The following is a 27,000-nucleotide window of genomic DNA, read 5'->3' as shown; positions in this document are numbered from 1 at the left end:
TGACAACGATGAGGCCGCCTACAGGGAGGAGGTGGATCGTCTGGCTGAGTGGTGCGACACAAACAACCTGCTGCTTAACACCGAGAAGACCAAGGAGCTCATCGTGGACTACAGGAGGAATGCTGACCCACATCCACCCATCCACATTAAGGGGACGGCTGTGGAGCGTGTGAGCAGCTTCAAGTTCCTGGGAGTCCACATCTCCGAGGATCTCACCTGGACGACCAACTGCTCCAAGCTGGTCAAGAAGGCTCACCGGCGCCTCTTCTTCTTGAGGACTCTGAGGAAGAACCACCTGTCCTCAGACATCCTGGTGAACTTCTATCGCTGCACCATCGAGAGCATCCTGACCAACTGTATAACAGTCTGGTACGGGAACTGCTCTGCCTCGGACCGGAAGGCGTTGCAGAGGGTCGTGAAAACTGCCCAGCGCATCGCCGGAGCACCACTTCCTGCCATAAAAGACATCTACAGGAAGCGGTGTCTGAAAAGGGCTGGGAAAATCATCAAAGACCCCAGTCACCCATCACATGGACTCTTCACCCTCCTGCCCTCTGGGAGGCGCCACAGGAGCCTCCGGACTAAGACCACCAGGTACCGGAACAGCTTCTTCCCCACAGCTGTCAGACTCCTGAACTCTGCCTCCTGACATCTGACCCACGTTAAACTCATGGACTGAACATACACACACCCACAATGGACAACTGTACCCTCAAACACAATAATAACATGGACTGAACCACCACTCACAACCACTAGCACTTTATATAGCCTCTGTAGAAACTATCTACACCCTCACTTATCTTAACTGCACTACTGTATAGCTCTGTGTAAATAATCATTCTGTACATTCGATAATCTTTAATCCTACAACTGTTTACAACCTGCATAGTTCCCATTTCTGTATAGCTGTATATCCCAGATTCTGTAAAGTTATTTATTTCATATTCTGTATAGTTTTTCATATTTATATCCTGTTCATATCCTGTACATAGCTTGTACTCACTACAGCCTGTACATACTTATAGTTATAGAATATTCACAACATACTTCATACCGTGTACATTATAACATACCATAATAGACCCATTTCTGTAATATACTCACATATCTATATTATTGCTAATATATATTGTAATATATCTATATCACTAAAGCACTTCTGGATGGATGCAAACTGCATTTCGTTGCCCTGTACCTGTGCATGTGCAATGACAATAAAGTTGAATTCTATTCTATTCTATTCTATTCTATTTCCCACTTCAGAGCAGCTAGCCTAACAACTTAGAGCCACTAATACTCACCTGATCCTGATCCGGACTCACACCTGTGAACAGACAAACTGCAGCTGCTCACACATATGGGGCTGATCCTCCTCCACGCAGCGATCATCGAGATATATTTTCACACTTTGTGGTTAATGAAGGCCGATGGTTCCTGTTGTCTTCATCATTTATCATTTGGTGGCAAATAAAGGACTTATTGTCCAACATTACATGGTTGATGCAACACATGTTTCAGAAATACACACATGTGTGAAAGACAGCTGTCGTTATGAACACCGAGTCAGTATGACTCAGAAAGTTTAAAATAGTGAATTAGTGTCCAAAACAGGAAACGTGTAGAGCGCACTGATCTCAGGAGGAAGTGCAATCAGTAAAACAATGACTCGTCGCGATAAAAGAATTATACCAAAGATTTGTGAAATTAAGAGTATTAACCATTATTAAACAGCTGTGATCTGACATCTGGATTTATAAGTCGCTAATATTTTATCTTTTGCTGGAATTTGTGACTCGGTATAAAGTCTCATTGGGATCGACTCCCGACTACTTTGGGAAAGGACGGTCGTGCTGGCTTCATGTCACAACCACAGCAGAGGTATGGCAGAGAAAACTCAGTTATAACAGTGGTTTTGTAAACTTGTGCAGATCACCAAAATAACAGATTTGTGTGTGGGGTCAGAGTGTGGCCCCATAAAGACTTCCCTAAACCTGCTGGTCTGGAAGTCCAGCAGTTCATCTAAACAAAAGGCACTGAGACTAAAACAGATACAGATGTTTCTCCTACCATGAAGCAATAAGAGCAGGGACCACCTCTCCCAAGCTCCCAGGATGTGGGAGTGAATGCCAGAACACTCTGGAAGGCACACAGTCTTTGCAGACTCCTAAGGATCAAACTTCTACCATCATGACATTGATTATAAAACTCTAAGCATATATGAGTAGATGTTTCTAAGCATAAATGACAATCAACAATCCTGTCTCAGAGTGACGCTGAAAAACTAGTTCATGCATTTATTACTTCCAGGCTGGACGACTGTAATTCATTATTATCAGGAAGTCCTAAAAACTCCCTGAAAGCCTTCAGCTGATCCAAAATGTAATGCTGCAATATTTCTATGCTGCTGGGGGCTGTGTTTCTTCTTCTGTCACCCTTTTCACTCAGTATGTGTTGTGGTTTTCTCTGTATCGTTGTTGTTCTCTTACACTTTGAGGCAGCTGCTGGTGTGATTTGGCATTGTGTCAGTAAAACTGAACTGAAATGGAATTACAAGAATGAATTCAGTTCGGGTCCTGTGGCTCAGTCAGGTAAGGAGATCCCACAAAGTCAGCACTGTTCATCTGGATGTAACGTCTGCAGTGGGAGAAACGTTTCGTCATCATTTCTTGGAGTGGAACAACTTGACCGGCCTGCACAGAGTCCTGAACTCAACCAGACAGAACCTTTGGGATGAATTAGAGAGGAGCCTTCTCTTCTGACATCTGACCTCACAGATGCTTCTGGAAGAACGGTGAGAAATTCCCATAAACACTTGGAAATAAAATAGCTGCAAAGAGCCGACATCATACTCAACCCTGAGGATTTACTCAGGTTCGTATGCGTGTGAAGGCAGACGAGTGAAGACTTTCAGCAGCAGTGTATTCTGGGAGACAGTGAGATATGTGTGAAATACGTCGACAGTTTCAGTTTGGCTCATAGTTGCTTTCCTGTTATCTGATGTGTGACCTCAGTAACGGGAGGGGGGGCAGTATGTAACCAAAGTTAAACTGACGCATTATATGGAGAAAAAGTTACATTATTTTCAAAAGATGAGATAAAAACATGATTATTGACTGAACTTTAGAAAGGAAAGATTTCAAACATCAAATGAGAAACAAAGAAAAGCTGAAGAACTCTGATAAGGTTTGATGTCACCTGATAGGATCATTGTCACATCCACAGCATCTTCCCTTCTGATGAGCAGGTCTTATTCTCTAATGCACTGGATCGTTCGTCTTTATTGTGTCATGTTTCAGCCGTGTGCAGGAATTGGACCCAAACGCGAACTCACAGGGACAGAAGTTGAACTCAAAAGCACATTTCTGGAAACAGATCACTAACAACACAAAACTAAAGTGGGAAAATCTAATTATAATGTACTCCAGGAGCCACAGGGAGAATCACACACACCATGAGGGAGATCACGACACTGTCACAGAGAAACACAGGGCTCAAATACACCAAGAAATAACGAGGGAATGAGACACAGACGGGAGAAACTGAACATAACGAGACCCAAAGGAAGCGAAACTCAGTACATTCACGTAGGACACAGACCTTCAAAGTAAAACAGGAAATGTAACAGACGCAGACTTGACTATGGCAGACAGAGCAACTAAGAAACACAGAGAACAACAACAGGGAGACACAGAGGGCGGCTACGAAATACTCAGAAAACTAAAGAGAATACAAGAAAGCCAAACTAAGACAGCAGACTAAAGAATAAACTGGTGAACAAAGAGAACTAAGATCATAATACAAAAACTCAGAGACACAAGAAACTCAAAACACCGACCCAGGACCGAGACATATTGTGTCTTATGTCCACGCTACCATCAGCTTTAAGTAGCTTACAAAGACACAGAAGTCTCCACACGAAGCTCATTACAAGAAATCAGAACTGAGGCTGCTGCTGAGGATCATTTTAACCCTTTAACGGTGTGTTCACACCGAACGCGATGGACGCGAATAAAACGCCCCAAACGCCCCTAATTTGACGCGTGTACATTCGCGTCTCAACGCGTGTCCAAGAAAAATCCATCGCGCGTCAAAATATGATATTTTGACGCGCGTGACGCGCGTGAACCGGAAATGTGGGAGGAATGTGGGAGGGAGTTGTGCCAGACCTGGTTTTGCAAGATGGCAGCTATCGAGCTAGCGCTTGAAGAGAGAGTCTCCCTTCTCTATGTACTGTGGAGAGCAGAGCAGCAGCGTAAAAGACGTCCTCGCCGTACCTGGGTCCATCAGGTCCTCCAGGCGCGTGAGCAGTTTGGTGAGTTTCACCATTTGCTCCAGGAGCTGCGCCTGGATGACGGCAGATTCCAGCGATATCATCGTCTGTCACCCGGCCAGTTTGAGGACCTGCTTTCCCGTGTCGGTCCCAGAATCGCCCGCCTAGACACCAATTACAGGCGCTCAATCCCACCTGCAGAGCGCCTGTCCGTCTGCCTGAGGTTAGTAAAAGTGGTCAATACGGTAGTCCTTTATTGATACCTGTGCTAATATATGCTAAACCATCCATTTATACACTGCTAACATGGATGTGCTATGCTAACAGTGAATGCTGTCGGTGTTTACTGATGGCATAGCACATCCATGTTAGCAGTGTATCGTGTATACACTGCTAACATGGATGTGCTATAACAGTGAATGCTGTCGGCGTGTATAAACTATCGTTTATACACTGCTAACATGGATGTGCTATGCTAACAGTGAATGCTGTCGGCGTTTACTGATGGCATAGCACATCCATGTTAGCAGTGTATCGTGTATACACTGCTAACATGGATGTGCTATAACAGTGAATGCTGTCGGCGTGTATAAACTATCGTTTATACACTGCTAACATGGATGTGCTATGCTAACAGTGAATGCTGTCGGCGTTTACTGATGGCATAGCACATCCATGTTAGCAGTGTATCGTTTATACACTGCTAACATGGATGTGCTATGCTAACAGTGAATGCTCTCGGTGTTTACCGATAGCAAACTGGTACTGTTTATAATATTTCTAGTGATACTCAGATGGTCTCATCAAGTCCCGATTTAATTTAATTCGATTTATGCTGTTATCAGTGGTTGAATGATAGCATGGCTGTGGTGTCATAGGTATGGTGAGCCAGATCATCCCCCAGGTAGCGACGGCCATCTGGGACTGTCTAGTGGACGATTTCACGGCTGTGCCTTCAACTGAAGACTGGCGGTCCATCGCAGAGGGATTCCAGGAGCGCTGGAACTTCCCCCTCTGTTGTGGAGCTCTGGATGGGAAGCACGTCCAGACGAAGGCACCCCCCAACTCAGGATCCATGTTCCACAACTACAAGGGAACTTTCTCCTTTTTAAAATTTTCTTAATAAATGGATCTCTACTCCAAAATAACCTAACCTCTCTTTATTCTCTTAAGTAACTTGTCTTCACTATGTTCCTATAACCAGTGTGATGCAAAAGTTTGAGCAACCTTATTAATAGTCATTATTTTCCTGTATGAATCGGTTACAGTAAAAAATGTCAATTACATATATCATATAGGAGACACACACATTGATATACACTACATATTTATGTTATTTCTCTTTTTATGTGTTGCCAATATATGCACCTGCTTTATTTAGTGTAAAGTTATTGCACACTTTCTGTAAATCCAGTGAACTGCATTTCACTTCTCAAATATCACTGTGTGTGTCTCCTATATGATGTATTTAACTGACAATTTAAATTGTGACAAATAACGATTTGTACAGGACAATGATGGCTATTAACAAGGTTGCCCAAACTTTTGCATCCCACTGTATCAGTATATTTTGTCATTAGTATAATATGAAATAAATTCTACTTGTGTCAAGTCGGGTGCCAATATTTGCTGTGTAGTAGAACAGAGACATTTGTCATTATAAATGTTTATTTGATAAAATATATAAATTCAGTAATAAAAAGATTCAACATAAATATATAAAATTTAACTATTTACAGAGAGACAGGAATAAAAAGGACCCAGCTTGGAGTGGAAGAGCCTCAGGGGAGAAGGAGGAGAAGAATAAGAACATTGTTTCTGCCCTGGAGAGCTGCTGCCTCATCAGAAAACTACTGATCATTAGGGTCCAATGTTTCCAAATTTAGCACAGCTGTGCTGTTGTCAAAAACTAATTTATGAATTTGGAATTTCACGAATTCTCGTGTCTGAGGCGGCATGCTCTCCAGAGCAGGAACAAGGCCGAGGAGGAAATACTCTGTTGCAGACGGGCGTGGCCTCTTTAGGGACTCCAGGATAGCCAGCTCCACCGCCGATGGACCATCCTGGGACCCTTCCCTCGACCGCCTTCGAGCTCTCCTCCTCTGTGGGCCTGTAAAAAACAGAACAAAACACCACAAAGAAATGAGAAGGCTGCTACTAGATTGTCATTTTCAAAATTGAAAAAAAAACAGGATATGAACAGATTGGTTGTAGATATTTAGTAAAGGTGATCACAAGGGAATCCAAGCAAGTAAAAAGCTGTCAGTGCTTGATGTTCATACCTGTGGGTGCAGCAGCAGGAGTGGAGGGACCAGGGACTGGGGAGTCAGGAGAAGCAACAGGGGAGGACTCTGCTGCATGATAACTTGACTCTATCAAGACAATATTAAATGTTAACAGGTTGAAGACAATAGTCATAGAGAATATTATATTATTATATACTTATTATTATATACAGTGGTCTCCCATTTATTGCAGCACATGAACAGTAGTCACAGTTCTCACAAGTTGATTCTCAAAGTGCAAACCTTTGTCGATTTTAAAACGTAAAAGTATTATGCCGCGCTTTTTCTCCGTCTGCGGCGCCACTTTCGTGCGCCTTTTTTGCTCCCGGTGCAGGTGTCTATTTCCGAATGAGGGTCATAGTTATGAGTGTTTTTGTGCTGTTTTTTTCTATTTGAAGTGATGGTTATCAAAACCAAACATGATAAGTTTGGCAAGCGCAGGAGACACGACACGGAGGAGATTTGTCATTTGGGCTGCAGAATGCAATGCGCATCGTTGAAAGCTGTACGGTGCAATAAAAAAAATCAGCGAAAAGGCGAGGCAGTGACGGATGAACAGCGGGACTACTTTATACTGTTTATTAATAAACAAAATATATTCCTGTATGACAACATGCATAAATTAACTGCCTACATTAATTAATTGTAAACATACCTTCTGACTGACACTCCCCTGCTGCCTCTTCGGGCTGTCCCTGGTCCTCGGGGGAGAAGTTCTCCACGGTCCGCACCATATTTCCGCTGGTCTCCCGCGGGGTGAGGAAGGGGTCCAGAAACCCCATGACCGCGAAGAACTTCCATCTCCTCCCCGATCCTGCTGCAGACCCACTCCTCTTCTCCTTCTCTGACCTCTTCTCCTTATTATATGTGTCCCTGAGGCTCTTCCACTTTCTCCTGCAGATGTCCTCTGAATAAACGCATTATCTGGTTAGCGGAAAGGTATTTGTACAACAGTGGGAAAATCGCGGGACAGTAGGCGCGCTTGCTAGCTTTTGCACGGCTTCATCGGGTCAGTCTGAAAATTAAAAAGAAGAAGGAATGAACTTACCAGGTTGCCCGATCTCCTCACTTATGTGTCTCCAAGCTAGGTCCTTTTTATTCCTGTCTCGGTAGAAATAGGAGCTGGCATCATATAGCTCGGGGTGGTTAGCCACGGCGCTGATCAGCTTTTCCTCCATACTGAATGAAGAATGAAGGGCTTTGGCTGGATCTGCCCCTTTGACCTAGGTCAGAGCCACGTCACCAGGCTCCTGATTGGTTGTCGCGGCGCGATTTGACGCTGGAGTTCAGATTTTTCCAACTCGAGCGGTAGACGCGAAACGCGCGTATGCACAAAGTGCAACACAAAAACTCACGCGCGTGGTTTTATTCGCGCGTCAAACGCGCCTGACGCGCTACACTGACGCGCGTTTCACGCGTTTTGGCGTTTTCGCGACGCAAATCTGCTTCCGAATTTTCGCGGGACCCGCAATCGCGCGTCATCGCGCCTTTCCATTGACTTTACATGTAAACCTGACGCTCTATTCGCGTCCATCGCGTTCGGTGTGAACACACCGTAAGACCTACCATAGAACCAAGTCTGCCAGAGCTTATATTATATTTTTACCTGCTGTGGAGCCATTTTTTGGAGCATTTCAAGTTGCTATACATCAATACAACCATTATAGCCCAGATTTTAATAATATGTCTGCATTAGGTGCATAGTAATTACATAAATTGCAAAAAAGTGCAATAAATTACAAATAAATTGAAAATCGTTTTTGTTTTTTTAACATATATTTCTAGTTAGAGAAATTTAAGAGGTTTATCCCTCAAAACTGTAAATACAAAAAAGTTGCACAAACTAGTTTCCCACCACAGGAAATTTATTTTGAGTGTCTTCATAGTTTTATTTTTGAAATACACCAATTTTTATATACTGCAGGAAAAACGAAAATAAATATTATAGTGCAAATTTGCAAAAAAACAGCATGTGCATCAAAATAAACTATTTCCAGCAGTGCAATATGAGTCCTCAGCATCCCAGAAACGACACAGGAAGTCATAAAGTCAAACATAACTTTTAAAAACACCAGTATAGGCTCATGAGGCCACGATGGTAAAAAAAGACTACATTTCCGCAAAATGACGTCACTTCCGGTTTCGGGCAGGTCATGGTGGACATGCGACAGTTCGCACTGATGGACGTAGGAAGTGTTACAAACAGCTGATCGGATCGGCAAAGCTGTTTCTGTAATATTATGTTTTTGTTGCTGCAAGTGATTTTTATGCAGTTTTTGCAAAGCTATATGTGGAAGGAAACTGTGACCGAGGACAAGCTGATGGCATCAGATGCAAGTACAACTCCTCCGGTTTCATATGCAAAAAGAATTATATTGCTAGCTTACGTGGTTGCAGAGCTACCGGGATTTAAAAATAGTTACGCAAAACGGAGCGTGCTGCTCCGACCGGCTTTAAAGGGTTAATAGATATTGAAAAGTTCTTACCTGCAGTGATATGGATCCCAGAGCAAACGACCACTTTGACATCAGCAAACAGACTTTGGTTTGAACTTTTCAAAACAGGAAATAAGCTGCTTGAGTGTATACAGCTGTTCCTGCAGCACACAGCAGCCAGCTCACAATATGTTTCACCACACTGAGGTTAATGAGCGCTGATGTACAGCATGACATCACCACAGCTGAAATATCATCAAGACATATTTCAGTTCTGCTCTTCTGTCCATCCACAGGTAAATCCAGCTTAGCCAACCAAAGCAGACGAGCAGCTGATTTCTGTGGTCGGCCTGCCTGACACCCCACAGGGATTACTGCCTCCCCGAATCAACCACACCCAACGTAAACTAAGCAGAGAGAGCTGAAGGACATCATTAACACCACATCAGTTTCACTCTGACTTCACGCGCGGACATTTGGAGAGCAAAGCAGGTTGTTGCCATGACCACCACGAGGCCATGCTTGTGGTTTCAGAGCACGTGGTGTTTGACAACAGTGCTGCAACCCCGTGCAGCTCACCAGGATATAAGAGGTTTACTTCATGCAGCAGATTTTTGAATACACATGTGGTCATATTGATGTGAGTCATACCTACGTCCCTCTGTGTGTAGAAGTCCCAGACCCCCCTGTCCTCCACCTGTCCCATGCTCTCCATGGAGCAGGTGGAGGAGGGTTGTTCTCCAGATGCCTCAAAGTCTTCAGCTGACTCCTTTCGATGCAGAGGACCTTTGGCTCTGCTCAGAGCTCCTTCCTGTTCCTCATCCTGTCTCTAAGACTGAACCACAAGCAAGGAGTACTCGCACATGCTGGGGTCAAAGTTCAACTGGTTTCAACTTTGACCGCTGAGTGCTGTGACGTACCTTCGTGTGGTCACTAAGTGCTGCACTAAGTTCAAGCACACGCTGAGGTTCAGTGAACAGTTTTGGGGGAAGCGTTGTGGTGACGACACACTCGTCACCAGGCAGGATAGCTACACGGCTTTCTTCTTTATGAGTGAGCGACGCGTGATTTTACTAAACATTTGAACACAATACACACAAAGTCTCGTAGAGGATGTTGGAATTGATATTTTTTATATTGTCATTTGTGCTTAGAAATATATAATCATTTGTACGCTGATAATAATCACATCCTTATTATGTCTGATGAGATTCTGTGTGCACTTGTGTACCACGAGATGAGAGGAAGCAGCCTCGACGTTATAATTCCCATTATGGCTTCAGGAAAAAGACTGCGCTGTTCTGTTTCTTAAAACTCCACACCTTTAAACGTTCGTCTGAGATATGAAACATCGCAAGTTCCTGTTCTTATCATTCAGTGGGACGCTTACTTCTGCTTTTCTGCAAACCTCATACACAGTTTAAGTTCATTGAAAGGTCGCGTATCTATGTATGATATAGCTGGAAACACACACACAGAGAGAGAATACAGACACTGATGTTGTTCAGAGATGTTGCTTAAGACTGTCACGTGTATTTGTAATTGCATATTCATGAATGATTGCTTGCTGACAATAAAAAGGGCCGTAGGAGTGGAAGTTGGCTAAGGACAGGTGAAGGCCTGGGCTGACTCCTTGTCTTGTCGAGCAGTTCGGTCTCGTGTTGCAGGGGAGTTTGTGCCCAGATAAACCCAACAGAGGACATGCAGTCAGAGAGATACATGCTGTGAAACGACAGGAAGCGGGCACATCGAGCACAAAGTGGGGCACAGCCGCCAGCGCAACACTAATTTTGGGTCCTTTGCTCTAGTTAGCGGTGAGTGCAGCACACGACACGTCTGCTGTGAAAGGCGACTGGCCAACAGGCTCAGCAACAGAAGGAGCTGAGGACAGCCAGACCTGGGGTCCGTTCTTCGTACCTCGCTAAGTAAGTTAGCTGGATGAGATTGTTGACGATTTCGTGTGATCCTGGATCGTTCGGTTCCCCGAAGCTCATCCGGGACTTGCTGTCATAGCAACAGAGCCGTAAGCGTAAACCTGCTGGGGAGCAGGTTTACTTTATGTAAACAGGATTAGATCGCGGCCACGCAGGTATGTCCGCTTCATTCATACGAAAGCAACAGCGATATTTTACCACTGTTTCACCATAAATAAATATTATCAATGTAACTGAAGATAATGCAGCACTTGATCCTTTTATTGATGTCACACAGATACATACAGGTCATTCCCTAAAAAAGGGAAATGTACTATTAATCATTCTATTACATGTATGTGATTATTACAGATGTAATTCATATTTCAGAGTAGTAATTGTAAATTACTTCGTGTAATCAAGATGAGAGACCACGGCTATAAAAGCGAAGGTGGATTTGGGAAGCCTGTTGCAGCCATGTCCTGTCCGTATACGCGAGCAACCCATTGTGGAAGGTGCAAGATTGATAAGGAGAGTCCTCAGAATCCAGCGTATATTGCGGGACAGACAGGATCCTTTAGCTCAGCGCGACAGTGTGCTCATTGAGAGATATCGATATTCCCGTGAGGGTATTATTTACTTAACCAACTTGTTGACGAGGGGGTGCAGAACCACCACCTGTCTTTTTTTGCTCTGCCCTTTTCTTGGTTGCTGTTATAAACAAACAGATTATTCCAGGGTCTCTTTCCAAGAGACGAAAAGCAATATAAGTGATAAATATTACCATTCTGTAGAATATTCTTATATTTCACTTTTACTTGTTCCCATGTTCTAGTGGGTCCTGTTGTGGCTCTAATGTGAAAGAGGATATAATGTAATATAATAAATTTACCCTGCCGCCTACTGGTGTTGGCCAGAGGGGCCGATGGCGCGATATGGCAGCCTGGCTTCTGTCAGTCTGCCCCAGGGCAGCTGTGGCTACAACTGTAGCTGCCTCCACCAGTGTGTGAATGTGAGAGTGACTGAATAGTGGCATTGTCATGCGCTTTGGGTGCCTTGAAAAGCGCTATATCAATCCACTCCATTATTATTATTAAATTACTTACGAGTTTAATTTGTCAGCAACTTCCTGCCAGCCCTCTCTCCTTGCTTTTGCAGCCTTTGCAGTGTTCCCTTGCGTTTTAATTAAACTCTGAAACTCCTGAAATCCCTCACTCAAGAGTTCTTGCTCTGCTGCCGAAAAATACTGAGCGCGCTCCTTCGACATTTTCGCCGACCAATCAAAGGGTTGCCGATCAATGTTTCTTCTATCGATGCGTAGCCCCTGTTAAGCCACCCAGTGATCTCACATTACTTCATCCAGCTGTACTAATCGTCAACAACAGGTGTGTTCGGAGAACCGGAATAGCGAGCTCAGAGTTAGCGCGATGATTTGGTCTTGGATGTAGTAAGCGAGGTACGAAGAACGGGCCCCTGGTCCTGGTTTAATAACAGCCTTTTGTTCATATTGGCCGTGGTTAGATTTAGTTAAGGACACCTGAGGCTGGATTCAAATGGTTTATTGACCTTTTTTAGCCACTGGTTCCTGAAATAGACCATTAGGAATAATTCCTAGTTTCCATTTAGGAAAACCCAAACTGCAAAACAAAATGAAAGTCTGAATTCTGATCTAGAGTCCAAAGCCGACAGTGGTCACACGTGTCAAACAATCCAGGTGGAAAAGCAAGTTTAAAAAAGAATAAAATATCTAACAAACAAAAACAAAGTAAACACACAATTCCCTAAAAGGTCCCTTCATAAACTCAAACTCTGCAGCTCGGGTCATAACTGTTAGGAGCTCATATCACCCCAGTTCTTCAGCAGCTTCACTGGTCGCCCGTAGAAGCCAGGATAAATTTTAATATCTTACTTCTTACATACAAGTGTGTCCATAAATCTGCTCCTTCATATTTGTGTGACCTGCTCCATATCACCACTGTTTCCCGCCCTCTCAGATCATCATCTTACTGTTACGTCCTCACACACCTCATCACTGTGGGGAGCAGAGCCTTCAGTCGCTCTGCTCCTCGGCTCTGCAACTCTCTTCCTCCTGCACTAAGAAATATTGACTCTTTCTGTATTTAAGTCACAGCTCAAAGCACATCTGTTTGAACTGGTTTATTCGCTTTAATGCTGATTTTATCTGTTGTCAAGCTCTGTTTTGCAATTTTAACTTATTTTATGTATTTTATGACTACTGTTCCTTTTATTAATTTTGATCTTTTTAGGATGACCTTGGGTTTCTGAAAGGCGCCCTCAAATAAAATGTATTATTATTATTATTATTATTATTAATTCAAATTTACAACTGTAGAAGGACCCACACACACATCAGTGTACTGGGATATATAAATATATTCATCCCACATCATTTTATTGATTTATTGATTTTTACATGGAAACTGAAAGTATGGAATCATCTTTGCTCCAACAGATTCAACAGCACGTCTCTCTTTAGTTTCATTTATAATCTCGTTTTATATGGGGGCAAAAAATTGAAGGATACATGAACTTCTTATTATATACATATAAAAATACAATTACATACACTTTTACAGTAAAACATTGAGACAAACCAATATTTTCGACTGGTCCATCAGATAAAGTTAAACCGGTCTTGGTGATTTGGGCTTCTGCAGTAAGACGTACGTGCTGTCAGTCAGCTGCTCTGAACCTTTGGGGGCAGAAAACGAAGAAATCTTTGATTATTTTTGTGATGGGAATGAAAATAACAAGTTTGACGGTGTGAACGTGGAGGAAGGTGGAGGAACGTGGATGAAGGTGGATGAAGGTGAAGGAAGGTGGAGGAAGGTGGAGGAACGTGGATGAACGTGGAGGAACGTGGATGAAGGTGGATGAAGGTGGAGGAAGGTGGATGAAGGTGGATCTCAGTGTAAATGTTTGTTCGGAGGATTCGAGGAGCTCAGCATTAAAGTTACCTTTTTGATTTCCACCACTGAAAGACTCACTGACCGAAGAATAAGGAGAATCTGCAGGATCAGAGTCATGAATGAATACAGTGTGTGTGTTTGTTTGTGTGTGTGTTTGTGTGTTTGTGTGTGTGTGTGTGTGTGTGTGTGTTTGTGTTTGTGTGTGTGTTTGTGTGTTTGTGTGTGTGTTTGTGTGTTTGTGTGTTTGTGTGTTTGTGTGTGTGTTTGTGTGTTTGTGTGTGTGTTTGTGTGTTTGTGTGTGTGTTTGTGTGTTTGTGTGTGTGTTTGTGTGTTTGTGTGTGTGTTTGTGTGTTTGTGTGTTTGTGTGTGTGTTTGTGTGTTTGTTTGTGTGTTTGTGTGTTTTTGTGTTTGTGTGTGTGTTTGTGTGTTTGTGTGTTTGTGTGTTTTTGTGTTTGTGTGTTTGTGTGTTTGTTTGTGTGTTTGTGTGTTTTTGTGTTTGTGTGTTTGTTTGTGTGTTTGTGTGTTTGTGTGTTTGCTGTGAGAGTTTGTGCCGGCAGAGTTACCGTTCGTGTTGGTGGTGTGTGGCAGGTGGGTGATGGTGGCGTATGTGGGGTCGTTCTGCTTCAATAAACCTGTGAAAACAGCAAACGGCCTTCATCACATTTCACTTTCATGCTTTCACACAACAAACCAACATTTTTACCTTTTTACAGGAAGCTGTAAACTTTACTGCAGCAGTTTGTAAACCTGTGCACGTGTAGATGACATGAGGTGGTGTATGTGGAGCTGGTAACTATAGATACCTTTATTACTGCCAGCGTGGAAAGTGGAACCAATCAAGGAATATGTCGAGTCTGTAAGAGGACGGGACATGTTTGGATTAAATAAAGGCAGGTGCAGTATTAGCAGAACGGCTGGTTCAGTCATGAGGCTGTGAAGGTCAAAGGTCAGGTGTTACCGGGCAGGGTTCCAGTGGGTGGCAGGTCGGGGATGGTGGCGTATGTGGGATCATCATCATTTTGGTTTGACGTGTCTGTTAAAACATTCAACAGGATGTTGTGATCAGATTTTAAGGTTGCTTTAACACACAGTCAGGTTCTTTCGAAGTTGGAGACGTAAGCTTGGGCACACCTGCAGCTCGGCTGCTTTTATCACACCTGCCAAAAAGTAGTGTTTGTTTGGTTTCTCTTTATTTTAAAACCCTCTTCTAATGCTCAGGTTGCATTATGAGTAAGTGTTACAGCCCAGTAACTTTACTGTTCCCATGTTAGCTTCATCAGACTCACACATACACAACGGTGTCAGCGGGGAACAGTAACCTAGTGAGGAGCAGCTTTTTTCTGCTGGCTGGCTTTGCTTTTTTATGAGATGAACGTATATTAATATATTCTCTACGTGTGTCTCTTTGTATGAAAGGTAGAATTAAAAGAACAACCATGCAGCTGTACCTTGCAGCTCTGTCATGCGGTGTGCCGATCGCGGTGCAGCTCCTAAGAAAAAACACTGAATTACTTCTCAGTTCTTGTAACATGAAGTTTTACAGTCACACGAGGTTCTGTTTGTCACCCGAGGCCTGAACAGGAAGCTGCTTCAACACACCCAGCGTATCTTTTTATCTGGATTCATTATCTAACATTGGTGATCAGAGAAGACTACAGAGCAGATTTCCAGTCATATCCTGGGTAAATCACCATGGTAACTTGTGCTGTGCTCAGATTCGAGATCAGAGAGCGATTGGATGACATCACCACCTACAGACCAATCAAATTGAATCAGCATTCCTGGACACCAAGAACACCTGATTAATCAAATTAACTTCACTTTGTGACAAACTGAAGAGATTTTTTTCTCCTTTATCAGAACTTTTAACATTTGAATGGATTCAGTTTAAAGTGTCAGAGCTCCAAAGTGCAGCTGTCACCTAGAAATCAATGCAGCGCTGGAGATGCATTTTTAAAATAAATTACTGGAATTAAAATGTTTATTTTGCCACTCTGTGCACTAAATCACCAGATCAGCGATTAATGATCAGGTGGTGGCAACAACGCTAAATCTAATCAATTCTAAATCTGCAGTGAACCAAAAGGAAAGAAAGAGTAAGAAACCTTGTAAAGGAAACTTGTGTCTGGTGTCTAACGTGTGAGCTGTTAGCAGGTAGTTGTTCCTTTTTCTTTTCTTTTTTAGAAAGAATGGAAACAGATTAAAGACAGGAAACTGAACTTGACCAAAAGCTGAAACAAAGATGTGAGAATTATCAGGAGAAGAGTCTCAATGAATGAATGAGTAAAGAGTCTGAACCACGACACCATCTGTTTTAGATTCTGGTCCCGTTCTGCTTTACTCACCTCGTCTTTTAAACCTGCGTCTCCAAATAAAATAGACGGCGATGATGATGAGGATAAAGAGAAGAAGAGCACCCATTCCTAACTGGAAACCAGTTTGTTTGACTGGAAACAAACATAAATATCATTTAAACATTTTATCTACAGAACAGAACTGACAGATGTTTGTAAGCTTGTGTACCCGTAAACAACAACGACACTCTGACCTTAGTTTGTTCGTTTAAATCGTACCTAATGGAGTTTTTGTTGTTGTTGATTGATGAGTTCTAGTTAATGTAGCCCTTGTTGCTGTTGTTGTTGTTGTTGTTGTTGCTGGTGTTGTTGTTGTTGTTGTTGTCGGTGTTGTTGTTGTTGTTGTTGTTGTCGGTGTTGTTGTTGTTGTTGTTGTTGTCGGTGTTGTTGTTGTTGTTGTTGTTGGTGTTGTTGTTGGTGTTGGTGGTGGTGGTGGAGGTGTTGTTGTTGTTGTTGTTGTCGGTGTTGTTGGTGTTGGTGGTGGTGGTGGAGGTGTTGTTGTTGTTGTTGTTGTCGGTGTTGTTGTCGTTGTTGTTGTTGTTGTCGGTGTTGTTGTTGTTGTTGTTGTTGTTGTCGTTGTTGTTGTTGTTGTCGGTGTTGTTGTTGTTGTTGTTGTTGTCGGTGTTGTTGTTGTTGTTGTTGTTGTCGGTGTTGTTGTTGTTGTCGGTGTTGTTGTTGTTGTTGTTGTTGTCGGTGTTGTTGTTGTTGTTGTCGTCGTCATTGGTGTTGTTGTTGTTGTTGTTGTCTTCTTACCTTGAGTAACAGACAAGATAGCTACATGAGAATTGATTAACAGAACTGACTGTTTACTTTTAATATAAGAATCTAAAACATAAATAATTTCTGAAATTAAAACTAAAATACAAATAATTGGATGTTTGTCTGTACTTTATTTCCCAAAGTGAGTCGGGGTATATATGCATATTTGTGCACAGTATGAACGGTATAGTTTGCTATACTGGGGCCACCGTGGCTCAGGGGGTTGGGAAGCGCATCGGTAACTGGAAGGTCGCCGGTTTGGGCTCTCTGTCCTGGTCGTTGTGTCCTTGGGCAAGACCCGCCTACTGGTGATGGGCGGATGGCGCGATATGGCAGCCTCGCTTCTGTCAGTCTGCCCCAGGGCAGCTGTGGCTACAACTGTAGCTGCCTCCACCAGTGAGTGAATGAATAGTTGCATTGTACAGAAAAGCGCCATATAAATGCAATCCATTATACTACAGATGATGTCAACTTCTTCATGCAGGGGTTTTTAGAGGAACGACTTATTTATGTCTTCTATTGTTTTCCTTTGGCTGCTTTGTCTCTCATTTCCCTTCCAGTCCCTGAACCTGACCATGTTCAGAGGAATGCTCTTTGTTAAGTCACTTATCATCATCTATGAATCAGTCAAGTATAAAAACAAGTGTCCTAACTCAGAGAAGGAAGCAGTGTTGTGTCTACACATATCAGGCAATTCAGCAGAAAATCCATTTTAAATCGTATCTTTAGGTGTTTTGTTATTATGTAGTTTTAAATTCAATTTTTTTAGTAGATAGTGTCTAATCACAGCCACAGTTGCCTTAAGGCATCTTTTATATTGCAAGATAGACCCTGACAATAATACAGAGTTGTCAAAGGAATATTGTTTTTATATAATGTGATCAGCTTCATGAAATGTATTCTTTTATTGATCACTAAGCAAATGTCTACGTGACCTTTGACTTGTACTTTTGTGTGATAAACAACTAACAGCTTCCTCTTTCTGTAAGAACGTACAGATTTAGAAAAAGGGGAACCTCAGCTCAGAGTTCTTAGAATAATCATACATACAGCACACACATCACACCAGCACACACAACCCCGAGTCCCCGTGTTTTTGCTCGGCGGGCGTGATCGCGGATGCTGTGCAGGTCCACATGGCACCGCAGACCACGCCCCGCCACAAACACTGAAGGCAGTTACAAAACATATTCACGTTCAAGCTCCTTACAACTGTACAAACTCTGCTTTTGCCTTTTATACTTCATTGCTTTAGATGGCAGCCAGTGCTGCTGCGACAAAAAGAGCAGAGATGGCACGTGTAACATCGCCTTCTCTGATGTCTGTGTCAGTGTTCCTGGTCACCCAGTGTTTTCAGTTTTCACATGTTCAGTTTATTTTCCACAGCCGTGTTTTTCACTTTCTGTTGTCTGTGCAGGCTGTCTACCTGTGTATTGTGTTCCAGTTCATCCCATGCATCATTAGTTGGAGTTCAGCCGTGTACTCACCTGTCTCCAGTCGTTAGTCAGTCATGTATTTGGACTGGTGAATGGTAAATGGAGTACTGGAGTACTCAAAGCATCCACCCCATACACACCCATTCACACAAGCACTATTATCTACACGTTGAGTGCTGTGTAACTATCATTCATACATCATTCATTCGTACTCTGATGGATGCATCGGAGAGCAAGTCGGGGTTAGTACAGTATCTTATATTAGGCATGCAAACTAGGGGAGCCAGGGATCGAACTACCAACTGACCAGCTCTTCCTCCTGAGCTACAGCCACCCTGTTGAAGCCCTCGGTTCCCTCCAGTCCTTTGTCGTGTCATAGATGTTGCCTATCCTGTGTGTTCTGCTCAAATCAGTTAGCCAGTCAATCAATGTCCGTTCATGTTCTGTTCATCCACTCTGTGATAAAGGCCGTGGTAATCCTTCACTAATCAACGAGTCCTGTGTTTCATCTCTTCCTCTCCTCCACACACGAAGCTCCTGACAATCTGCATCTGATGTAATAACTCAAACAGAAACATTTTCTGATGCAATTTCACATTTTTTTCTTTATTAAAGAAAAATAATGGTGGATTCTCCCCACAGCGCCCTTCTTTCTATAATAAATATAATTCCATTGTCATCATTTATAACTTTGACTCTTGAAGTAAATTTGATTGGTCACCAGTGAACTGTGGGAATCTTTACTGTGCATCACAAAGCTGCTGTTGGACAGGAGCAGCAGACTGTCACTACTGTACTCAGCTGTGTATTTGCATCTTGCTCAAAACCTCAACCCGCTTGCATGCGAGTGTGTGGTAGTTTCATATCTCAGCGTTAAACCTGGCCTAACTTTGTCTACATGTACAACACTCTGTGAGACTGAGACAGACTGAAAGCAAACTTCTAGTTTCTCTTCAGTCTGACTCCTATTGAATCGTTACTTTACATATTCAGATTCATGCAGCACTGATTCTGGGTCAGTTTTTATTACAAACATCCAGCAGCCTGTCAGTGTGCTCGCTGTGGATGTTTCACTCCTGAACCACAGTGGAGACACAAGCTGATGGTCTCAGTCAGGCTGACACTAACAGGCTTCATGTTTGACGGTCAGAGGTTCATGTGTCTCACCTCTGTCAGATCTCTGTCCTTTGGTCACAGTCACATAAGCAGCTGGTTTCCCATCACAGTAGTACAGTCCAGAGTCAGCAGGCTCAGCTTCTCTTATTGTTAATGTTTTGTCTCTACGGGAAAAATAATTCCTTCTATAATTTATTTCTCCAGAGTCTCGTCTCCATGTTGGACCAGCTGATCCTCCAACATCACCAGGACATTTCAGTAAGACGCTGCCTCTCTCTTCAACAGTGAGTTTTATTGTTCCTGTGAATAACAAATGAATGTGTGACTAAAAACCACGATTGAGCTTGTAAAATGGACAATTATTGACTTTTCTCATGTTCATTATGAAATCAGGGGCCCAAACAAACAAACAAAAAATAAAAACAAACAATATCAAAAAAGCAAATAGCTAATAGCTAATTAAAGAAATGTGATAAATGAACCTATTGAGACCTGAGGGATGTGTCTAGATTACGGGGTTAGCAGGCATGTAGAGCCTGAGGCTCGGTCACCATGGTAACTGGAACATGGAACCTGGTTTTGTTAGAGTTTCAGTGTAAAACTGGGAGTTAGTGACACATTTATCATTTAAAGTAATTCATCCCAACATGCAAACTGTGGTGCATCGACACAACAAGGTGCTGGAGTTTAGTTGGTGATACAGAGAATGGACAGTTTTATTTTTGGTCTCTAAACCACAACTGCTATTAGAGTTAACAGAAGAAAGGTTACAAAACTGGATCATCCAGTTTGCACACTGTTAATTATAGAGAATATTAACATTTATTGAATTTTTTTTTTCCTCATTTACATGTACTCTTCATGTCAGACCTAAAGCCAATGAATGGCTTTTTAATTTTTTTAAATAATCACGTCCCAAAAATCAAACGACCCCCTGTGATGTGAGTAACGGCGACAGTGGGGAGGAAAAACTCCATTTAACAGGAAAAAACCTCCGGCAGAAACAGGGCTCAGGGAGGGGCGGGGCCATCTGCTGCGACCATTTGAGAGTAAACACATAGAGAGTGAAGAAGAAACACCCAGTGCATCATGGGAATCCCCAGCAGCCTACGTCTATCGCAGCATAACTAAGGGAGGATTCAGGGTCACCTGGTCCAGCCCTAACTATATGCTTTAGCAAAAAGGAAAGTTTGAAGCCTGATCTTGAAAGTAGAGATAGTGTCTGTCTCCTGAATCCAAACTGGAAGCTGGTTCCACAGAAGAGGGGCCTGAAAACTGAAGGCTCTGCCTCCCATTCTACTTTTAAATACTCTAGGAACAACAAGTAGGCCTGCAGAGCGAGAGCGAAGTGCTCTAATAGGGTGATATGGTACTACAAGGTCATTAAGATAAGATGGGGCCTGATTATTTAAGACCTTGTATGTGAGGAGCAGGATTTTGAATTCTGGATTTAACAGGAAGCCAAAACAGGAGAAATCTGCTCTCTTTCTAGTCCCTGTCAGGACTCTTGCTGCAGCATTTTGGATCAGCTGAAGGCTTTTCAGGGAGTTTTTAGGACTTCCTGATAATAATGAATTACAGTCGTCCAGCCTGGAAGTAATAAATGCATGAACTAGTTTTTCAGCGTCACTCTGAGACAGGATATTTCTAATTTTAGAGATGTTGCACAAATGGAAGAAAGCAGTCTTACATATTTGTTTAATATGTGCATTGAAGGACATGTCCTGGTCAAAAATGACTCCAAGGTTCCTCACAGCGTTACTGGAGGCCAAGGTAATGCCATCCAGAGTAAGAATCTGGTTAGAGACCATATTTCTAAGATTTTCAGGGCCGAGTACAATAACCTCAGTTTGATCTGAATTAAGAAGCAGAAAGTCAGAGGTCAGGTTAAACAATCTGAGATAAGCTCCAGCTTCTTGATAAAGCTCTGTGGCTGGAAAAGAAGATTAATGGACGCCTCTGTTGCCTTGTTTGCAGCACTACTGTTGGCATTTGTTGTCGTAATTTTTACAGTGTTTACAGTTATTACTTTATATAAAATGCAAACGCAGCATTTATTAACACACTGATGTTTGAGGGGTTTTTTTTAAATCAGAAATGATTTTTAAAGAGAAAACAAGTTAATGCTGATAAAGTCTGATGTTACCTGATGGGATCACTGTCAGCTCCTCTGCCAGGTAACCATTACAGAAGTATCTGCCAGAGTCTGAGGGAGCAGCTCTGAGGACGATCAGAGACCTGTCAGCCAGTGAACTGTATCGTTTCTGTGGATCATTGATGTGTTTTGTAGTTTTGTCTCCATCAGCTGTAAGTATGTCAGCTCTGCTTCCTCCACTCTCTCTGCTCCACCTCACTCCACCCTGTAGATAGTAAGGACAGTGCACAGTGAGCTGCGTCCCCTCTGTAACTGCTTCACGGGTTAAACCTGCAAAACAAAAGCATTTTTAAAATCATGTCTCGGACTCACTGAGTACACGTTAACATCACATGACTCTCTGTCTCATGAAAAGTGACCTGAGTGTTACTCTGTGCTCTGTCCTCAAGTTAAGCTAAGCATCACACCTGACAGAAGGAAGCAAGTTAACTGACAGTTTGTTAGGAAACAGCAGGATATTTGCCGTCCTATGAATGTTTCCTGATTGTAAATTCTTAAAGCTTTAGTCTGAAAATGATTATTTCATTATCTTATTATGAATCAATCAATAAAAAGCTGAACTTCAGGTAAAAATCACAGTTTTTCATGAATGTTGTTTTCAAACAGTTCGTCTAAAACAAACAGAGGATTTCATTTTTAAAACTTTTCTTCCGGAAGATGAAACGTGAAGTTTGAGCTACACTGACACCATAACTCGACTTCCTGTGATCGTGTGTCTGCTTCACACTCTGAACTCGTTTCCTATAATCGTGTGAAATCCCTGAAACTACAAACACCAACACAAATGCACATGTGTGAAAACTATAAAGTATATCAGACATTAATGCAAAGTGTCCCACCTGCTGTGGTATGACCGCTCAGAGCGCAGGCTAACAGGCAGCAGTAGATGTTCACCCACATCCTGACAGTGTCTGAACTCACAGTGACCACCGTCTGTGTTTGAACAGAGAACAGGAAGTCAGCGCCTCTGTGAACACGCCTGCTCTTCTATTTCTGAGGTTCTGTGGTCAGAGAACAGACGCTTTCTCTCGTTATTATAACCTGTTACACTTGTTTCAAATCCAGTGACTGTAACTAAACTCACCGACTGCTGTTAGAACTCAGACACACAGATACATGATGGAGATTCATTTGGTGACATTTTAGTGTTTTTCGTTCTTCGTGTATTAGACAGAGACATGTTTCATGGATCAGCAGACGAAGACAAATATAAATGAGGTTTGTGGACGAACTGAAGTGATGCTGTGTCCAGTTTAGATTAAAATGAACGCAGAGGTCTCGAGGTAAGAGCCTCTCCACTCCACACTGGAAGGAGCCAATAGATGCTTTGCATCCTGTAGCTGAGGTGCTCCACGTGTGTCCTGCCCTGACCCTGGGGCAGAGCCAGAACCTGATGGACACATCGTGTCTCCCAGCCGGTTTGGAAATGCTTCACTGCCCCCCCAGGAGAGCTGCAGGAGGTGGCTGGAGGGGAGCGAGTCCGCGGTGAAGACACTGACAGCTGCTGATTTATGATCAGTGGAAACTGAGAGGCTGACAGGAAGTCGTCTACACTCTGCAAGATAATTCCTCCACAGCTGATTTCTAACTGATAACTGATCTGCAGAAGAGCTCTATCTGTATGACTTCCTATCAATCAGCTATCAGGAGCTAAATCATTCCTTTGCACACAGACAGACTCTTAAAAGAGCCGAGTGACGTGGTCACAGTCATCAGAGATCATAATTAATGTTAGAGTCACACAGCTCATATCTCTGCGTGGAGGAACAGTCATGGTAAATGGCCTGTATTTGTATAGCGCTTTACTTGGTCCCCAAGGACCCCAAAGTGCTTTACACATCCAGTCATCCACACATTCACACACTGGTGATGGCAGCTACATTGTAGCCACAGCTGCCCTGGGGCGCACTGACAGAGGCGAGGCTGCCGGACACTGGCGCCACCGGGCCCTCTGACCACCACCAGGCAACGGGTGAAGTGTCTTGCCCAAGGACACAACGACCGAGACTGTCGGAGCCGGGGCTCGAACCAGCAACTCTTGAGCCACAATCGCACCTGGAAAGTTAATAAGAGGAGCTGGGAAAAGAAAAAGTTTCAACCTGAGATGAAACTTTCTGAACATCCAAGATAAAAACATGGAGGCTCTGCTCGAGTTAGAATCTGAAGGCAGAAGAGAAAAACAGCGCTGAGGTTAAAGTGAAGGTCGCAGAAATAATCATGTGATGACAGCAGAGTTGAGTTTGTCAGTGTGAGAAAGCAGAAGTGATAAAAACAGTGCAGCAGCTCAGTCGCCTACATCTGAAGGCACAAAAGGCTTCACTGGGGATTATTCTGAACTGAGAATCATGGAAAGCTGTTGTAAAACAGCACACGAGGTTCTTTGTAAGTGGAGCTTTATTAGTAAGCGTTTGTATTTTTGGTGGTGGCTCAGTGCACACAGTGACATGTTAGTGGTGCTCTGCAGTGAGTGAATTTATCCTTCTGCATGGCATCACCACACGGCTCGTTAGCCTGTCTGATCACCTGTATTCTGCACAGGAGAAACTGGAGTGACACCTCACAGCCTGGCCCAGGAAACTCAGACTGGATATGAAACATGGGCATAAGATTCAGATGGAAACATGAAGCCAGCGTGGAAGCGTTTAAAGCAGGGGGTTAATGCACTGATTGGAGGAGAACAGGTCCTGCTGGATGCCCCGAGACCCCGCCCACCACTGCAGAGCCTGGTTAGTGCCGTGGAGGATGGAGGACACAGTCCATGGAGTTTTTCCCAGTTTGTCCCTTTGGTCAAAGTTTACTTCTAACTGAAACTGAAAGCGAACGGCAGCTGCTGCACAGAGGAAGTGAGAAAATAGCAGCGTCACCGTCGTCTATCTTAGTCTCAACACAGAGACCTCGGCAGGTGTCGCATACACAGACATACAGGGAGTGCAGAATTATTAGGCAAGTTGTATTTCTGAGGAATAATGTTATTATTGAACAACAACCATGTTCTCAATGAACCCAAAAAACTCATTAATATCAAAGCTGAATGTTTTTGGAAGTAGTTTTTAGTTTGTTTTTAGTTTTAGCTATTTTAGGGGGATATCTGTGTGTGCAGGTGACTATTACTGTGCAGAATTATTAGGCAACTTAACACAAAACAAATATATATATCCATTTCAATTATTTATTTCTACCAGTGAAACCAATATAACATCTCCACATTCACAAATATAAATTTCTGACATTCAAAAACAAAACAACAACAAATCAGCGACCAATATAGCCACCTTTCTTTGCAAGGACACTCAAAAGCCTGCCATCCATGGATTCTGTCAGTGTTTTGATCTGTTCACCATCAACATTGCGTGCAGCAGCAACCACAGCCTCCCAGACACTGTTCAGAGAGGTGTACTGTTTTCCCTCCTTGTAAATCTCACATTTGATGATGGACCACAGGTTCTCAATGGGGTTCAGATCAGGTGAACAAGGAGGCCATGTCATTAGTTTTTCTTCTTTTATACCCTTTCTTGCAGCCACGCTGTGGAGTACTTGGACGCGTGTGATGGAGCATTGTCCTGCATGGAAATCATGTTTTTCTTGAAGGATGCAGACTTCTTCCTGTACCACTGCTTGAAGAAGGTGTCTTCCAGAAACTGGCAGTAGGACTGGGAGTTGAGCTTGACTCCATCCTCAACCCGAAAAGGCCCCACAAGCTCATCTTTGATGATACCAGCCCAAACCAGTACTCCACCTCCACCTTGCTGGCGTCTGAGTGGGACTGGAGCTCTCTGCCCTTTACCAATCCAGCCACGGGCCCATCCATCTGGCCCATCAAGACTCACTCTCATTTCATCAGTCCATAAAACCTTAGAAAAACCAGTCTTGAGATATTTTCTTGGCCCAGTCTTGACGTTTCAGCTTGTGTGTCTTGTTCAGTGGTGGTCGTCTTTCAGCCTTTCTTACCTTGGCCATGTCTCTGAGTATTGCACACCTTGTGCTTTTGGGCACTCCAGTGATGTTGCAGCTCTGAAATATGGCCAAACTGGTGGCAAGTGGCATCTTGGCAGCTGCACGCTTGACTTTTCTCAGTTCATGGGCAGTTATTTTGCGCCTTGGTTTTTCCACACGCTTCTTGCGACCCTGTTGACTATTTTGAATGAAACGCTTGATTGTTCGATGATCACGCTTCAGAAGCTTTGCAATTTTGAGACTGCTGCATCCCTCTGCAAGATATCTCACTATTTTTGACTTTTCTGAGCCTGTCAAGTCCTTCTTTTGCCCCATTTTGCCAAAGGAAAGGACGTTGCCTAATAATTATGCACACCTGATATAGGGTGTTGATGTCATTAGACCACACCCCTTCTCATTACAGAGATGCACATCACCTAATATGCTTAATTGGTAGTAGGCTTTCGAGCCTATACAGCTTGGAGTAAGACAACATGCATGAAGAGGATGATGTGGACAAAATACTCATTTGCCTGATAATTCTGCACTCCCTGTAGATACATGAGCATCTATAGCTCACGTAGCTAAGGGTCAGGGGTTTATCAGTTTCAGTGTCAGTCTGTCGACCTCGATGCTCCTCCCTCTGTGCTGCAGGCTGTGTCCTGCGGGAGAGCGAGTCCACGGTGAAGACACTGACAGCTGCTGATCTGTGATCAGTGGAAACTGAGAGGCTGACAGGAAGTAATTCAGATAAATCCTCCACAGCTGATTTCTAACTGATCTCTGTCTGTCTCACTTCCTACCAATCAGCTATCAGCAGCTAAAAGCAGCACAGACGTAGATCCATTATAAAATGTGTGTCTGTCGTTGACCACACGGAGAGTTGCAGAGATTTTTTTTTTGTTACCCGAACAGTTGGTCGCACAGGTGCAACCAAATTTTTTATTTTTTTTTAGTCGCACCACTGAAAAAGGCTGGGAAAATATAGAATAAAAGACAGGAAGAGAAACGAGGCATACACACAGGGGGTAACGACACAAGGGGGAATCTGATAAACTACACTCAACAACCATGAGACAAGAAAACAAGAAAACTAAGAACATGACCCAAGCAACAATGACCCAGAACCTAGTGATGGCCCGCTTGAAGCTGACGCTCCGGTGCGTGTGTCACAAAAATCAACGCGCTGCTTCAGAAGCGCTGTGTCGAAGCTTGATTCACCAGAGTCACGTGATCAGTGACGTCCGAAGCTTCATCCATCCATCCATCCATCTTCATCCGCTTATCCGAGGTCGGGTCGCGGGGGTAGCAGCCTAAGCAAAGAGGTCCAGACCTCCCTCTCCCCAGCCACCTCCTCCAGCTTGTCCGGGGGAATACCAAGGCGTTCCCAGGCCAGCCGAGAGATATAATC

The 27,000-nt window shown here is 43.3% G+C and overlaps 2 protein-coding genes and 1 long non-coding RNA gene across 4 annotated transcripts; 1 reads left to right on the top strand and 2 right to left on the bottom strand.

Moving 5' to 3' along the window:
• Window positions 1-2,934: 2,934 nt before the first annotated feature.
• On the top strand, window positions 2,935-5,421 carry LOC309698464. Its single transcript, XR_014274109.1, has 2 exons — window positions 2,935-4,496; window positions 5,152-5,421. It is a non-coding gene; the product is annotated as an uncharacterized lncRNA (long non-coding RNA).
• A 93-nt stretch (window positions 5,422-5,514) lies between these two features.
• Window positions 5,515-8,112, bottom strand: LOC309698463 (uncharacterized protein). The gene is made up of 4 exons (XM_082520912.1): window positions 7,607-8,112; window positions 7,214-7,465; window positions 6,556-6,645; window positions 5,515-6,383 (listed from the first exon to the last, which is right to left on the bottom strand). The coding sequence occupies exons 1-4, from the start codon at window positions 7,734-7,736 to the stop codon at window positions 6,124-6,126; spliced, it is 732 nt and encodes a 243-aa protein (XP_082377038.1). The 5' UTR covers window positions 7,737-8,112; the 3' UTR covers window positions 5,515-6,123.
• Window positions 8,113-13,312: 5,200 nt separating this feature from the next.
• LOC309698590 (uncharacterized protein) lies at window positions 13,313-22,558 on the bottom strand. Of its 2 annotated transcripts, XM_082521125.1 has the most exons (11): window positions 22,496-22,558; window positions 21,648-21,926; window positions 19,553-19,801; window positions 16,410-16,943; window positions 16,182-16,283; window positions 15,285-15,326; window positions 14,795-14,869; window positions 14,640-14,690; window positions 14,400-14,468; window positions 13,885-13,935; window positions 13,313-13,619 (listed from the first exon to the last, which is right to left on the bottom strand). In XM_082521125.1, the coding sequence occupies exons 1-11, from the start codon at window positions 22,554-22,556 to the stop codon at window positions 13,552-13,554; spliced, it is 1,581 nt and encodes a 526-aa protein (XP_082377251.1). In that variant the 5' UTR covers window positions 22,557-22,558; the 3' UTR covers window positions 13,313-13,551. The 2 variants fall into 2 exon arrangements, with proteins under 2 accessions (XP_082377251.1, XP_082377252.1); XM_082521126.1 differs by lacking the exon at window positions 13,885-13,935.
• Window positions 22,559-27,000: the final 4,442 nt, after the last annotated feature.

Source organism: Aulonocara stuartgranti, assembly GCF_965226115.1.
Source record: "Aulonocara stuartgranti genome assembly, chromosome: 22".
Taxonomy (NCBI): Eukaryota; Metazoa; Chordata; class Actinopteri; order Cichliformes; family Cichlidae; genus Aulonocara; species Aulonocara stuartgranti.
Note: the sequence above shows the minus strand (reverse complement) of the source record. Positions and strands in the feature narration are given on the sequence as shown.